Source organism: Rana temporaria, chromosome 12 (genome assembly GCF_905171775.1).
Source record: "Rana temporaria chromosome 12, aRanTem1.1, whole genome shotgun sequence".
Classification (NCBI taxonomy): domain Eukaryota; kingdom Metazoa; phylum Chordata; class Amphibia; order Anura; family Ranidae; genus Rana; species Rana temporaria.
The window spans coordinates 113,196,694-113,212,685 of NC_053500.1; the positions used below are offsets into that span (position 1 = coordinate 113,196,694).

The 15,992-nt window shown below is 42.4% G+C and overlaps 1 protein-coding gene across 2 annotated transcripts in view; it reads right to left on the reverse strand.

The window, feature by feature from the left end:
- The window catches only part of PCIF1 (phosphorylated CTD interacting factor 1), a 79,186-nt gene that overhangs the window by 55,699 nt on the left and 7,495 nt on the right, over window positions 1-15,992 (reverse strand). For both annotated transcript variants that reach the window (XM_040330222.1, XM_040330223.1), the window contains exon 2: window positions 3,775-3,903. In XM_040330222.1, the coding sequence (XP_040186156.1) occupies window positions 3,775-3,903 (129 nt within the window). The remainder of the gene's footprint in view (window positions 1-3,774; window positions 3,904-15,992) is intronic.

The following is a 15,992-nucleotide window of genomic DNA, read 5'->3' on the forward strand; positions in this document are numbered from 1 at the left end:
TCAATAGCCAAACCATTAAATTTAGAGTTTGTAAGGAAGGATGAAATATTGAGCCTTGTGAGAGCAGGTCTGGTCGAAGTGGAAGGGTCCACGGATCTCCCACAGACATCGTCACAATCTCTGCATACCAGGACCTTCTGGGTCAAGCCGGGGCTACAAGAATCACCGGCTTTTCTTCCAACCTGATCCTGCGAAGAAGCCGTGGTAACAGTTGCATTGGGGGAAAATGCATAAATTAGTGAAAACTGATCCCAAGGAGTTACCAGCACATCTGTCCCGCATGCATGAGGGTCCCTTGTTCGGGATACAAAGTTGTTCACCTTTTTGTTGAAAATGGAAAAATTGGAAAGCTGCAATAGAAGTACTAGAAAAAAGGAAAACTGCAAAGCCAAGTCGCAGCAATACAATTGGGAGCTGCGATTAACATGTAAACAATTGGTACATAAAAAAGCATGGAAAGAAAATAAATCGCGCTGACCCCCTAACCACTTGGTATAAATGATCATTTGAAAAAATCAAATCACCAAAAAATATAAATATGCCCCAAACCAGGCTAGTAATAAACTCATGAATACCTTGTGACAGTTGGCATAAACATATCAATTACCATTACAGCAATGTTCTCCTGACAATTAATTAAAACAATAACAGTATGGTTGTGACCAATAAATGTGATTAAAAAAAATCCCTAAAAAATGCAGTCCATAAATATTTGATGTTGGTGAACGCCAAACAATGAACACCAGTGCTCAGTGCAGAAAAAGTCTATAAGCTAGCAATTATCGTGTCCAAAAACGTGATGTATCCTCCACCAATCAGCAGAAATTACTTCTTACCAGCTTGCCATGATCCCCTATGACAGAGGATCACTACATGCATGCAATCAAGATTCACACTCAAGAAAGCAGCCCAAACAAATCCTATCCTTAGGCAGTAACTCTCGTCCAATAGCAGACACAAAACATAAGTAGGTATACCCGATATGTAACCAGGTTGGTAATACACTTACAAATGTTGCAGGAAAATAGGCCTTAAAGTCTGGTGTGGCGGCCGGTACACAAAACACAGACACCCGTCCTACTGGGGAATCATATGGAGCTCGAGGTGACGTCAGTACGCCGCTCCGCCCTACGTCCGTTTCGTAATAACTTACTTTGTCCAGGGGTACATTGTCTACCGGACAAGTCAGACTTTTATTCACACAGAAGATAGCAGCATCTACTGCTGGCAAACTCCATCTTTTGGTGAACTTTTCCTCCATAGGATACAGAATAGAAAATTTCTTAGGTGGTAGAAATTGCTTATCTGGATGTTCCCAATCCTGATAAATGAGTTGCTCTAATAAAGGGTGAGCAGGAAGAGAGCAATTGGCCTAAGGGGCTTTTAGGGAATCCAAAGAGGAAACAGACCTCGGTGCTGGTTCTGACAGGGGCAATTTAAAAGCTGTAGGGACCATCTCCGTAAGGGACTGTACCAATAATTTTTCAGTCCGTGACGCTGAAAATGGTTCCTCTAAAGTGGACTCTTCAAAAGCAGAAACTTCAGAGTGCCCCTCTGCCTGATCCCTGTGGGTAAATCAACCTCCTCTGGAGATAACTGCTCCACTGTTAGGAACTCCAAAGGGGGAGAGGGAGACCTGGCGTGATCATTGCTGCCGATCCCTGCTCCAATCCCTTCAGAGCTGAAGCAAAAACTTCTTCCATAACATAAGCAGGGGCAGGTGGGATGAGTACAGCCGCAGCACCCAGTAACCCCGATGGTTCACCCTGGGCAACTACCTCTGACTTATCAGGTGAAGACTGGACAGCGGAAGCATGACCGAGATCCTCAGAGCCCGATGGCGAACCTTTTAGTTTCTTAGGATTTTTGACATCTTCATTGTGACCACCACCTTAGACACAGGCGAAAAAAAATTGAGGTTCTCCCGGTATAGGAGGGGTTATATAGGGGAGGGGACTTCCTGTCTTGGGTGTGCCAGTGTCCATCACCTGAAGGTAGGCCTATAACTTCACATAGTTATTACTGTCACTCTGTGTCCCATGATGTACAAAAAATTAATAATCTCATGTACTTTTTTGAGCTTCAGGCATTTTGCCTCAGACTACAAAACGCTCCGATGTGAACAGGGGACATTTCAGTGAATGGGATTTTGCTTGTTGGGCATTTTTTCTGGCTTTTTACGAACTAAAAACGCTCAGATGTGAATGCAGCCGATAGGTTTAGTGCATTAAAACATTTTTTAAGGTTAACATTAGGGTTGTCCCGATACCAGTATCAGCACCGATACTAAGCATTTGCCCGAGTACTTGTACTCGGGCAAATGCTCCCGATGCTTCACCCGATACTTGTACTGTCAGGGGTGATCAGTGCATGGGGAAGTTACAGGCACCAATCACCGCAATATAGTGTATTCCCGCCGTGTATTCCTCCTCGTATTCCCGCCGTGTATCCCGGCGTGTTTCTCTCCCCTTCCGTGCTCCTCCTCCACCCCCTGGAACTGTCAGGATGGAGAGCGGGGTAGGAGCCGGTAAATCCAGCTCCTTACTGCTTGAATGGACAGAGTCAGTGATCGCTGACTCTGTCCATTCACATAAATGAAACATCGTAAACTGCGATTACAATGTTTCAGTTTATGAATGAAGAGAAGACCCTGTCTTCACTCCATTCATTTTTAGCGCAGCTGATGTTGCTGAGAAATGGACAGGGGAACATGTGTCCCTAATCCCTTTCTCTGTCTCAAAGGGGAGATGTCAGAGGTCTGTTAAGACCCCTGATAGCTCACCAAAGCCCCCCAACAGGGCTGAAAATAAATAAAAAATAAATAAAGAATAAAAGAAAAAAATTATTGTAGAAAATAATAAAAAAATAAAAGAAAAAAACACACCGACACGGTCCACCCCCCCCCCCCTTAAAAAAAGCATTATGAATAAAATAAAAAATTGTAAAAAAATATATTGTAAAAAATGTAAAACAAATTGTTAAAGATAAAAAAAAAAAAACTACTGACACATGTGCTGCTGTCACACGAGATTAAAGTATCGGTATTCGGTATCAGCGAGTACTGGAAAAAAAAGTATCGGTACTTGTACTTGTGGTATCGGGACAACCCTAGTTAACATAGAACTATTCTCTTCAAACAGAAAAATCCCAATAGCATCTCTGCAAAGGAAGAGGTATTCTTATACTAACATTCAACAGCCCTGTCTCCTATGTTCTCCCTGTTAACCCACTACAGCTTCTGTCACAATCTTCAGCATTCGCCACTTCCAGGGGTGTCGTATGCCTGTGCCCCACACACCAAAGACACACACAGTATGCTGTCATTTCATTCGATGACCCCACATCACTACTATGTCCTGCATTGACATACAAGGTACCACAAAGTACAATGGGTAAAAAAGGCATCTGAAAATCCTGGTAGTGTTGAATGCTGATAAAGGCAGTCGTGGTTAAACAAAGCCAAGATAGAAGATACAGACCACCAGAGAGGTAAGTATAATATCTCTTCTTTCACAGGGAAGTGCTTTTAAAATGTATTTTCATGACAACAGTGTCACAATAAATAGTACATTTTTTATTCAGGTCTATATTTTGGAGCACAAAGAGTGAACCAAAGAAAAACAAAAGTAGACAGAAGGATTTGGTTCCACAAGTGACAATCCCAACAAATGAGTTATGGGTGCTGAGGTAACTTGTAATTCAGAAGTATATTAAAATGTTACGAATATGGCTTACTCAACCTCAATGAACCATTATGAATAGGAATTTATTTACCTGGCAGATCAGAGACAGGACGGGGAGGTCGAGGTGAGCTGGAGGTACTTGGAGACAAGCTGACCAAGGCAGCATCCTCTTGTGGACTTCCATGGTTATCTCGAGCCATGTTGTCAAGATAAGGGTAAACTGGAAATACAAAAAGGTACATAATTATGAAACCGATATGACGAGCTCCAAAATATAAAGGCCTAAATGCAAACAGTGCATGTGCACAAGAGACACATATGACCATAATATAATATGAAGATGTAGTTCTAATTATACGAGCAACTCTTAAAGTGGAACTTTACCCATAACCATTATTGTTCTTTAACAAAATAACATACACTTCACATTAATAATGATGCTATTAAAATTAGTGTATGCGTTAAAATGCTATTTTTTTTTAAGCCCAGTGCAATCACTGCCTTATTGGAAACTCTCACCCTCTCCTTGGTCTCAAAAACGATATATATCACTTTCTTAAATCCAAATACTGTATGTACATTTCCACTCTTAATTGTATGTCTTGGCTCAGTTAGAGAGGAAGGCTGACAGAAGCTTTACATTACTGATGTCCACAGGCTGCCCATAAGGGAGAAAGGAGAGAATACCAAAGAGATAAGAAAATACATTGTTTGCAAGTTTAAAGTGGATGCATTTTAAGTAGGGTTGTCCCGATACCACTTTTTTAGGACCGAGTACAAGTACCGATACTTTTTTTCATGTAGTCGCCGATACCGAATACCGATACTTTTTTTAAATGTCATGTGACAGTTTTCAAACCACAATACAGACTAAGGATATTTTCTTTAGAATTATGAAGAACTCTAACTCAAGACATTATAAAAGAATAAAAATGAGTAAAAATGAATAAAAATGTTTTATTTGCTTGTCACGCAGTAGTAAAAAACTCAAAGAATTTTCATAGAACATGTTGATAAATACAAAAAAAGTATTCTATTTAGGTATCGGGAGCATTTGCGCGAGTACGAGTACTCCCGCAAATACTCGGTATCGGTCCCGATACCGATACTAGTATCGGTATCTGGACAACCCTAATTTTAAGCATCAAGATAAAAAGCCTGTGTGCACCAACCCCCCTCACACTTACCTGAGCTCCATCTAGATCCAGCGATGTTACAGCAGTGCCTCGGCTCCCGGGACTTCCCTTCTCATTGACTGAGATAGCAGCGCTGTCAAAGTCCATCCGCCAATTAGAAGAGAAAGGGGGTGGGGCAGGGCCGAGTTAGGACTGTCTGGATGGACACACAGAGCTGTGACTCGGGTGCCCCATAGCAAGCTGCTTGCTGTGGGAGCACTCAACAGGAGGGAGGGGCTAGGAACACCGACGAGGGACTCGAAAAGAGGAGGATTGGGGTTGCTCTGTGCAAAACCACTTCACAGGGCAGGTAAGAATGATATGTTTGTTTTCGTCCCAATTCAGCAACAATAAATCTTAAAGTTGATCAACCTCTAGTGGCTCTGATTTTAGGCACAGTGATGAGAATAGAGCGCAACTGAGCTTATGGAGAGCAGGGTGCGACAAGGCTTTACTGGATTTTAAATAGTTTAGACACTTATTTTTAAATGTTTTGCATAGCTATACTTGCAAAAGGGGACACTTTAACCATATCCTTACCGGACCATAGTCAAAAGACGTCCTTGGGAGAAGGTGGAATACCGGGGTTATGGCTGCGGCAATATTCCAAAACCTCAATATAGTTTTTTTCAGCTGGCGATTTTCTACCTGCTACAAGATCCGAGCATCGGTCCTCCCGCCACTTCCTGGTGGTTTTCAGGCCTTACCTTTCGGTAAGGCCGAAAACTGATCTGGCGGTTGTGGCTGCTGATCACAGATATGGCCTTTGTTCATCTCTATGGTCTAGGAAGAGCGGAGTGACGTCATGATGTCACTTCCGTATCTGGCTCAATTTAAACAAGGACATTTTTTTTTAAAGCATTAGATCAATGTTTTTTTTTTGTAATCTAATGCTTTATGCATAATGCTTATTGACCCCACATCTCTCCATAAAGAAGACCTGTCACTGCTTATTTCTATCACAAGGAATGTGTACATAGGCATAAAAGTGATCAAAATTAGATTTTTAAAAAGGGACAATGTAAAAATAATGAATGTAATAAAATAAATAGTAAAAAAATAAAAAAAATGATTAAACTGCCCGTCCCCCCAGTGCAGTGGTGAACGCATACGTAAGTTATTCCCACATATGTAAACAGTGTTCAAAACACATGTGAGGTATTGCCGCAAATGTCACTGCGAGATAATTTTTTTTAGCACTAGATCTCTTCTGTAACTCTAAACTAGTAACCTGTTGAAAATTTTCAATTGTCGCCTATGGAGATTTTTAAGTACCATTACATTAGCGAGGGCAATTTTAAACCGTGACATATCTAATTATTCGGCGTAACATCATCTTTCACATTTTACCAAACAATTGGGTTATATTGTGTTCTGTTCTTTTTTAATTATTTTTTCCCCAAAAAATTGCATTTGAAAAATGACTGCACAAATACAGTTGCAATGACTTATTTTGTTCTCTAGGTCCTCTGCTAAAAAGATATATGTTTGTGGGTTCTAAGTAATTTTCAAGCAAAAAAAAACCCCACAGATTTTTACAGCGAAGTGTCAGAATTGGCCTGGTAAGCAAGTGGTTACGTTTGTTGATTCTTTGAATCCATTGTGAAAAATACCAGTAAATGTAAAACAATTACTTCATATATATGTATATATGTATGTATGTATGTATGTATGTATGTATGTATGTATGTATGTATGTATGTATGTATGTATGTATGTATGTATATATATATATATATATATATATATATATAAATAATTTGTTACCAAGCATACTGATTTGACATGTAAAGGCTTTACAGCAATATATAATTTGCAGAAAAAACATGTACGCTAATTAAAAAGGTACTACCTATTGTTAAGTTGAACATTCTCTAATTATGTACTACAAACATTTCAATCAGATATCACTCCTTATTTATCATGCTGCTGAAGATGAAAGTCATGTTTTATGAGTAATGTGTGACAATTTAAATTAATTAGCTGCTTTACTGAACATCGCTTTAGGGTTGTTCTTCATTCAGTTTTTTTATATCTCATAAATAACACCATTTAAAGTGTTCCAAGTTAATGTGGCCACGGAGTCCAGATGTTATTCTCATAAACCTGCGTGAAAATCTAAGCCTGTAAACATGTATGTTGGGTCAAGATGGTTCATTTTTGGCCAGAATGCATAAAAATATCAAGTCTATCTGAGCAGCAGACCACCAACTACTTTCAGAATAGGAATATCGATGAGTCTTGCAATCTGGGGCCAATCATTATCACCCCAAATTCCCTTGCACAGCATGTGAAAACTGGTCAGCAAAACCGCTTTCGTGAAAATGGTTCAGAAAGACCTCTTTCCTGAAACCGGTCAACGAGACCTCTTTCCTGAAACCGGTCAACGAGACCTCTTTCCTGAAACCGGTCAACGAGACCTCTTTCCTGAAACCGGTCAACGAGACCTCTTTCCTGAAACCGGTCAACGAGACCTCTTTCCTGAAACCGGTCAACGAGACCTCTTTCCTGAAACCGGTCAACGAGACCTCTTTCCTGAAACCGGTCAACGAGACCTCTTTCCTGAAACCGGTCAACGAGACCTCTTTCCTGAAACCGGTCAACGAGACCTCTTTCCTGAAACCGGTCAACGAGACCTCTTTCCTGAAACCGGTCAACGAGACCTCTTTCCTGAAACCGGTCAACGAGACCTCTTTCCTGAAACCGGTCAACGAGACCTCTTTCCTGAAACCGGTCAACGAGACCTCTTTCCTGAAACCGGTCAACGAGACCTCTTTCCTGAAACCGGTCAACGAGACCTCTTTCCTGAAACCGGTCAACGAGACCTCTTTCCTGAAACCGGTCAACGAGACCTCTTTCCTGAAACCGGTCAACGAGACCTCTTTCCTGAAACCGGTCAACGAGACCTCTTTCCTGAAACCGGTCAACAAGACCTCTTTCCTGAAACCGGTCAACAAGACCTCTTTCCTGAAACCGGTCAGCAAGACCTCTTTCCTGAAACCGGTCAGCAAGAACTCTTTCCTGAAACCGGTCAGCAAGAACTCTTTCCCGAAACCGGTCAGCAAGACCTCTTTCCTGAAACTGGTCAGCAAGACCTCTTTCAACCATCAGCTTTTACCTCTGTGTACAACCAACATCCCCAAACGTTGTCTTCCTAAATTAAAGAGTAAAAGTAATCACTTAAACCTTTTTATATTAGTATATAAAACTAACTAATGCAACAATCTCTAGGATGGATGAAAATTTTTGAGCAAAATGCAGTTAAATGGTACCTTTATTCTAATGCCGCGTACACACGAGAAAAATGCAATTTTTTTAATTGGACATTAAAAACAATTGTGTGTAGGCTCCAGAGCATTTTTCTCAACGAGAAAAATGTCCATTAAAAATTTAGAACCTGCTCCTTTTCTTCTTAAAGTTTTACACGTCATCGTTTTTCTCGTTGTGAAAAATGGTCGTGTGTAGGCTTTAACGACGGGAAAAAAAATCTGCGCATGCTCAGAAGCAAGTTATGAAAAGGAAAATTTGCATAATCAGCCCAAAGGGTAGTGCCGTTTGAATAGAACTTCCCCTTTATAGTGCCGTTGTACGTCACCGCGCTTTGCTCGAGCATTTTTTTATCACAATCGTGTGTATGCAAGGCAAGCTTGAGAGGAATCACGTCGTGAAAAACGTTGTTTGTTCCATGACATGAAAAACGGTCGTGTGTACGTGGCATAACAGATCTCTATACTAGACATAAAAAAATTGTATATTTGAAGAATTAGGGAATGAGGGATTAGATTCCAAATAAGCTATGGGGATGGATTCTCTATGATCTGGTATAAGATAAATAACATGGAACAGGCTGATTAACGTGGAAGTCCATGCTAAAACTAAAATCTCTGCATCTATAGACTCCCAGGATCTAACACGTACCTATCTTGCCCTGTAGAAAAAAAAAAAAATCAGTATACATTCCTTTTTCTGAAGCTGATCCGACCCGATCCCACTCTGAGCAGTCAGCCGTGGCTTCTCTGTGTAGGCGGGTTCAGGAGGACTCGTCCGACAATGGAAGCCCCATAGTAAGTCTACAGGTGACATCACTTCGCATTCATTTCACAGCCATTGTCGGCCGTGTCCTCTGCAGAGCTTCCACCACTGGGGATCGGGTTCAGGAAAGGTATGTATACAATTTTTTTCTTTACATGGCTAGATAGGTTAGTATTAGAGCTTCGTTTTAGCATGGGCTTCCACTTTAAAGTTTGCCATACACATTACAATCTGACCGCACGATTTCTGCACAAACAGATCTATCAAAACTATGTACTATTAGGGCCTACCTAACCTATCCTATCAACTTGCATCCAATCAGGCAGGACCTTGCACTACATATTTGTTGGCAGATCTAAGACTGGGTTCACACTAGTGCGATTCGGATGAGTGTTTCCCCACATTCAATTCGCACAGCAGGAGATTGTGACCGGCTCTCTATGGAGTCAGGTCACATATCTCTGCAGTGGCTCTGGTGTGATTTGCACAGGAGCCCTGTGCATCTTTTGGTCCTTTTCAGGTCCGAATTTAGCCCAAAATTCGGGCTGAAATCAGACCTGAAACGGTGAACGAGGATGCACGGACTCCCGCTGTATGCTCATATGTGAACCCAGCCTAAAGGAGATTGTACAATCTGATTGTAACATGCATGGTGAGCTTAAAACATATTATAATATTACAATTTTTTTGTAGGTTTATTCATACAGATCTCTACGTTGAGGGACATCTGAGGATATACTAGGGACTCTCCAAATGAGAGATGGTTGGTAGCAATGAAAATACATGCCATGGGATATGACCTTGTATTGTATAAGAATTAACATATCAAATTATTATTTAAAAATGCATTAGATATGTCCAATTTTATTATTTACAAATTTTTGTGATCTATAGTTTGCTGAAACCCTAATACCATGCATGCAAATATTTACTGGTTAGCAACCTAATTTAATGGCTCACCTTCTCATTTCAAATAATGAGTGTAATTTAAAGTAAGGCCCATTCTTCACGATAAGCCCACTTGGATCCGCCTGTCTGTTTTTAAGGTGGAGCCAAGCGGGCCACCCATTAACTCCTCTGGGCAGGCGGATGTCAGCGGAGATATGTCCGCTGACACCTGTCTGCCATCCGTTCCGCTCAAGACAGACGTATGGCGATACGTTCACCATCCCGCCTGGCGGACCAAATGTGATCTGATCAAAATAGACATGCTGTCTGTTTTTGTCTGATCTCCCCATAGAAATCAGCGCTGTTCTGACAGGTCCTTCTCTGCTCATTAAGCAGAGAGGGACCTGTCATCCGTCGACTTAGCGTGGATCAAGCTAGCGGAGCCCGCCCCATGTGAAAGGGGCCTAATAGAGTATGAGGATGGGACAGTGATACATGGCTGTAAACTTTCTGAAAGGAGAAAGACACCTCCAGCACAAAATATTAAAGTCCCATTCACACAATATTGTAAGCAATTTCCAGTGTGAATGCCTCAGCATAACGCAACAGTCACAACTAATACCCATAATATTTGAAAGAGAAATATTCAAATGTTTTTTTTTTTTTTTTTTTTTTTTTTTTTTAGAAATCAGACCTATCTGTCCCCCGTCGGCTCGAAGACTGAGAACTGAGAGATCAAAGACTGCTGATCGCTCGGTTCTCAGTGCTCCATTAGCAGAAAGTGATGGACTGTCAGTCTCCTGCTCTCTGCTCTGTCCCCTACACTCTCTGAAACGATGGGATGTGGAGGGGGCGGGAGCGGCTGTCTCAAGCCCCATACACACTATCAGTTTTCCTGATGGTTTTCTCTTCAGGATTACCAAAACCATCTAATATGAGGTCAAACCTTAAAGCGGGGGTTCACCCTTAGAGGGCACTTTTCCCCCTTAGATTCCTGCTCGTTATTACTAGGGGAATCGGCTATTTATTTAAAAATAGGTGCAGTACTTACCCGTTTACGAGACGCATCCTCTCCGTCGCTTCCGGGTATGGGCTTCGGGAATGGGCGTTCCTTCTTGATTGACAGGTTTCCGAGAGGCTTCCGACGGTCGCATCCATCGCGTCACGATTTTCCGAAAGAAGCCGAACGTCGGTGCGCAGGCGCAGTATAGAGCCGCACCGACGTTCGGCTTCTTTCGGCTACGAGTGACGCGATGGATGCGACCGTCGGAAGCCTCTCGGAAGACTGTCAATCAAGAAGGAACGCCCGCTCCCGAAGACCATACCCGGAAGCGACGGAAGAAGATGCAGCTCGAAAACGGGTAAGTACTGCACCTATTTTAATACAAATAGCCGATTCCCCTAGACCGAACGAGCAGGAATCTAGGGGAAGAAAAAAATATTTTTTAGAAATGGGTGAACTCCCGCTTTAAGCGTTTCAATTAGAATGCAATCAGGCAGGTCCTTGTACTACATGGTTTTGGTAAACCTGAAGAGAAAACCAGCAGGAAAACTGATAGTGTGTATGGGGCTTTAGGCTCTCAGGGGCTTGCTAAGAGGCTGAGCCAGCTGTTGGTCCAGGCTTCGGGGTCGATCCTGACCACGTGGTCGTGATCTTTCCCCAGCCTGGACCAACTCTGTGACATGAGCTGACAGCAGGCTTCAGAATACTGTCAGTTGAAAATAGGTCACAGGAGTGCAGAATGAACTGTGCATTTTGACTCAAAATAGAAAAATTATGTAAAAATACTTCAAAAAAATTCCTGAGAAAGCTGACACAAGTATAAACCTATCCTAAATGCAATGGAAAGTAATATAAATCCAGCCTGAAACCCACTGGGCATTTCTCACCACTACTTTAGAATTCAAATTTCCAAATAACCAGTGCAATAACCAGACGTACAGATATAAAGTTTAATGCAATATAAATAATTCTTCAGTTAATTAGTACATGTATTCAAACAGATCTCTAAACCATTGCTATAAGAGGGACATCTGAGGTGGAACAAGGGAGTCCCTCCAAACAAGGGACATCTGAGGAGGAATGAGTGATAGTCTTTCCAAATAGGGGATATCTGAGGTGGAGCAAGGGAGTCTTTCCAAATGAGGGACATTTGAGGAAGAGTGGGGAACACGAGACATCCAATGAAGGTTAAGGGATAGTCTCTCCATTTTAGGGGCATCTGAGGATAAATGAGGGAGATGTGAGACCAATTTAAAGAACTAGGCTGCAAGTTGAAGTGAAGGACCTCCAAGGTGAAACGCTGAAATATTGCCTGTGTCATGCGCAACAGAGGAAAGGCAGGGGGTGATTAGAGAGCCGGTTGCATGGCTAAAGAGCTGGTATAAGGAGGGATTTGGGTTTTTAGAGCACTGGGCTGACTCTTCATTGGAGTGCAACCTATATGCTAAAGATGGTTTGCATCTAAAATGGAAGGGGGTGTGCTGTGCTGGGTGAGAGGTTTATTGAAAGGCTTTAGGAGTATTTAAAGTAGGATTGTGGGGGAGGGTGAATTAGATTATAATAGGTCAGACAATGGTAGGTGAAATAGGGAATGATGGGGAGGGCTATGGCAGATGATATGAAGATTCCCATGTTACAATCAACCATTGGAAATTTGTACCAAAATAAAAACTATGCAACATACGTGTGCAAAATCTGACAATTAAAGTGTTTGTTCACCAAAGCCAGAAGTCTGCCAAGCAAAATAGGGGAGTTGGAAGCTCTGGTGCATGAGAACTATGCTCTAATTGGTATTGCTGAATCTTGGTTTCATTCTTCTCATGACTGGGCTATTTATATTCCTGGCTATGCTTTCTTTCGGAAAAACAGGGTAAAACGGAAGAGGGGCGTGGTGTCTGTCTCTATGTGAGAAATGACTTTAAAGCGAGCGTGAACGAGAACCTATTTAAAAAGGAGTGTGAAGAGTCTGAAGCATTATGGGTGGAACTGTACATAGGGGTACGTACTACAAAGGATGTCATTGGAGTTTGTTATAGACCTCCCAGTGTTAATGAGGAGGTGGAGAGTCAGCTCCTTGCACACATGGAAAGGGCTGCAATGGCTGGGACAGTGATAATAATGGGGGATTTTAACAACCCGGAAATTGACTGGAGTAATGGCACTGCTGGGACAGTTAAAGGGCAAAAATATATCAACCTTACAAGACAATTTTATGGTCCAATTTATTGAGGCCCCAAATAGGAACGACGCTCTGCTGGACCCGGTAATCTCAAACCATGCACCTCACATGTGTGGTTTGAACATCGTTTTCATATGCTGGCACTACCCATGTATGCGTTTGCTTCTACACGTGAGCTCAGGACGGGGCACGTCAATTTTTTTATTATTATTATTATTTATTTAACTTTTTATGTTTACACTGTTCTCTAACCGGTTAAGGACCAGCGCACAACCATATACGTTGGCACAATGGCACGGCTGGGCAGATGGACGTACCTGTGCGTCCACCTAGATGCGGCATTGTGGGCGCACACGCAAGCTTCCGCAGACTCGCTGTCCGCGGGGATACTTACGGTTGTCTCACGGAGAGGAAGAACGGGGAAATGCTGATGTAAACAAGCATTTCCCCATTCTTCCTAGTGACAGGACACCGATCACAGCTCCCTGTAATCGGGAGCGGTGATTGGTGTCGTGTCACACATAGCCCACCCCCTACAGTTAGAAGCACTCCCTAGGACACACTTAACCCCTTCAGCACCCCCTACTGGTTAATCCATTTACTACCCATGTCATTTTTACAGTAATCAGTACATTTTTCTAGCACTGATCACTGTATCAATGACAATGGTCGCAAAATGGCGTCAAAAGTGTCCGCAATAATGTCGCAGTCACGGGTCACATTCTGCTATAGGCCGGGCGGGTTGTAGTTAAAGGCCTGGATTCTTACCTAAATGTACATAATATAACTGGGTACTAACATTTATAGGTAAAGTTGATTGAGGAAAAATCTGATTGTCTCTCAGGGGATCAGGAAGGAATTTTTTCCCCTGCTGTAGCAAATAAATTAGAGCATGCTTTTCGCCTTCCTCTGGATCAACTGTGGGTGAAGGATTGTGTATATGGGATTGTATTATTTATTTTTTTTGGTTGAACTAGGTGGACTAGGTGTCTTTTTTCAAACTAGTAAGAAGGAACGAAGGAAGACTCCTCTAAAAATTATGGACGTCTGAGGAGGGATGAGAGACGCGTCTCTCCAAATGAGGGACATCTAAAAAGAAACAAGAGAGACAGACTCTCCAAACAAAGGACATCTACGGAGGAATGAGGGACAGTTTATCCAAATGGGGACATCAGAGGTAGAACAAGAAAGTCTCTCCAAATGAAGTACGTCATAGAAAAAAACAAGGGACAGTCTCTTCAAATGAGGGACAGGTGAGGAAGAATGGGGAACACGAGACACATCTAAAGAAGAACGAGGGACATCTGAGAAGGAACGAAGGACAGTCTCTCCAAATGAGGGACATCTGAGGTAAACCAATGAAGGGACCCTCCAAATGAGGCACATCTGTGAAAAAAATAAAAAAAGGGACAGTCTCTCCAAATGAGGGACATCTGGAAAAAGAATGAGGAACACGAGAGATATCTAAAGGAGAATGAGGTACAGTCTCTCCAAATGAGGCACATCTGGAAAAAGAATGGGGAACACGAGAGATATCTAAAGAAGAATGAGGGACAGTCTCTCTGAGGGACATCTGAAGAGGATTGAGGGACAGTCTCTACAAACGCAGGACAACCAAGACGGAATGAGGGACAAGGGACATCTGAAAGAGGGACAGTCTCTCCAAATGAGGGACATGTAAGGAGGAACAAGGGACTGTCTCTCCAAATGAAGGACATCTGAAAAGTAATGTGGGACACAAGGTGTATTTGAGGAGGAACGAGGGACAGTCTCTCCAAATGAGGGACATGTGAGGGGTCTCTAAATAATCACATGTCCGACAAATGGGTTCCTCTGTGGCTCCGAAACATTGCACTACACCATTTTTTTATGTGATCTTGAATTAAAAAATGTTTGGATAAAATTGATGATCCTTGGTATGCTGGCGAATATCTACTTAGGCCCCTTGCACACTGGGGCGTTTTTCATGCGGTACAGCGCTAAAAATAGCGCTGCTATACCGCATGAAAAATCATGCCCTGTAGTGTTCAATGTGAAAGCCCGAAGGCTTTCACATTGAAGCGGTGCGCTAGCAGGAGCGCACTAAAAGTCCTGCTAGCCGCATCTTTACCGCGGTATAGGAGCGGTGTGTTCACCGCTCCTATACCGCGCCTTCCCATTGAAATCAATGGGAAAGCGTGGTAATACCGCGGTATTAACCCTTTTTCGGACGCTAGCAGGGGTTAAAACCTCGCCGCTAGCGCCCGAATATCGCGGTAAATACGACGGTATAGCCGCGCTACAAATAGCGTGGCTATACCGTCACCGCCTCAGTGTGAAACCAGCCTTATATCCAAATAAGGAACAACTGAAGTGACAGTCTCTCCAAATGAAGGACATTTGATGCGTAATGTGGGACACAGGAGTCATCTGAGGAGGAATTAAGAGACATGTCTCACCAAATGAGGGACATGCAAGGAAAAAACAGGTAGAGTCTCTCCAAATGAGGGACAAAAGACATCTGAGGAGTAATGAGGGACACAAGGGACATCTGAGGTGGAATGAGGGATATGCTTTGCCAAATGAGTCACATCTGACGTGGAAAGTCTCTCCAAATGAAGATCAGAAAAATAACGAGGGACAGTCTCTCCAAATAAGGATTTTTGAGGAGAAATTATAGAGTCTCTCCAAATGAGGGTCATCTGAGAAAGCCACAAGGGCCAGTCTCTCATAAGATGCAGGACATCTGAGGAAAACAGAGGGACAGACACTCTACAGAGGGAATTCTGAGGAAGGAGGAACCATCTCTCCAAATGAGTGACAGTCAGAAGCGATGATATAACTTTGCACGTGATGTTACCTTGTATGACATAAGAATTATCATATGACAAGCTTATTCATTAATAATGCATAGACTATTTCCATTTTTATTATTTGGAGAGGTTTGTGGTCTACACAATACATGACATGCAAATGTTTTACTGATCAGCAGCCTGATTCAATGGCTCAGCCTCTGATTTCAAATGATGCAACTGTGTGTAAGGAGGAAGGGA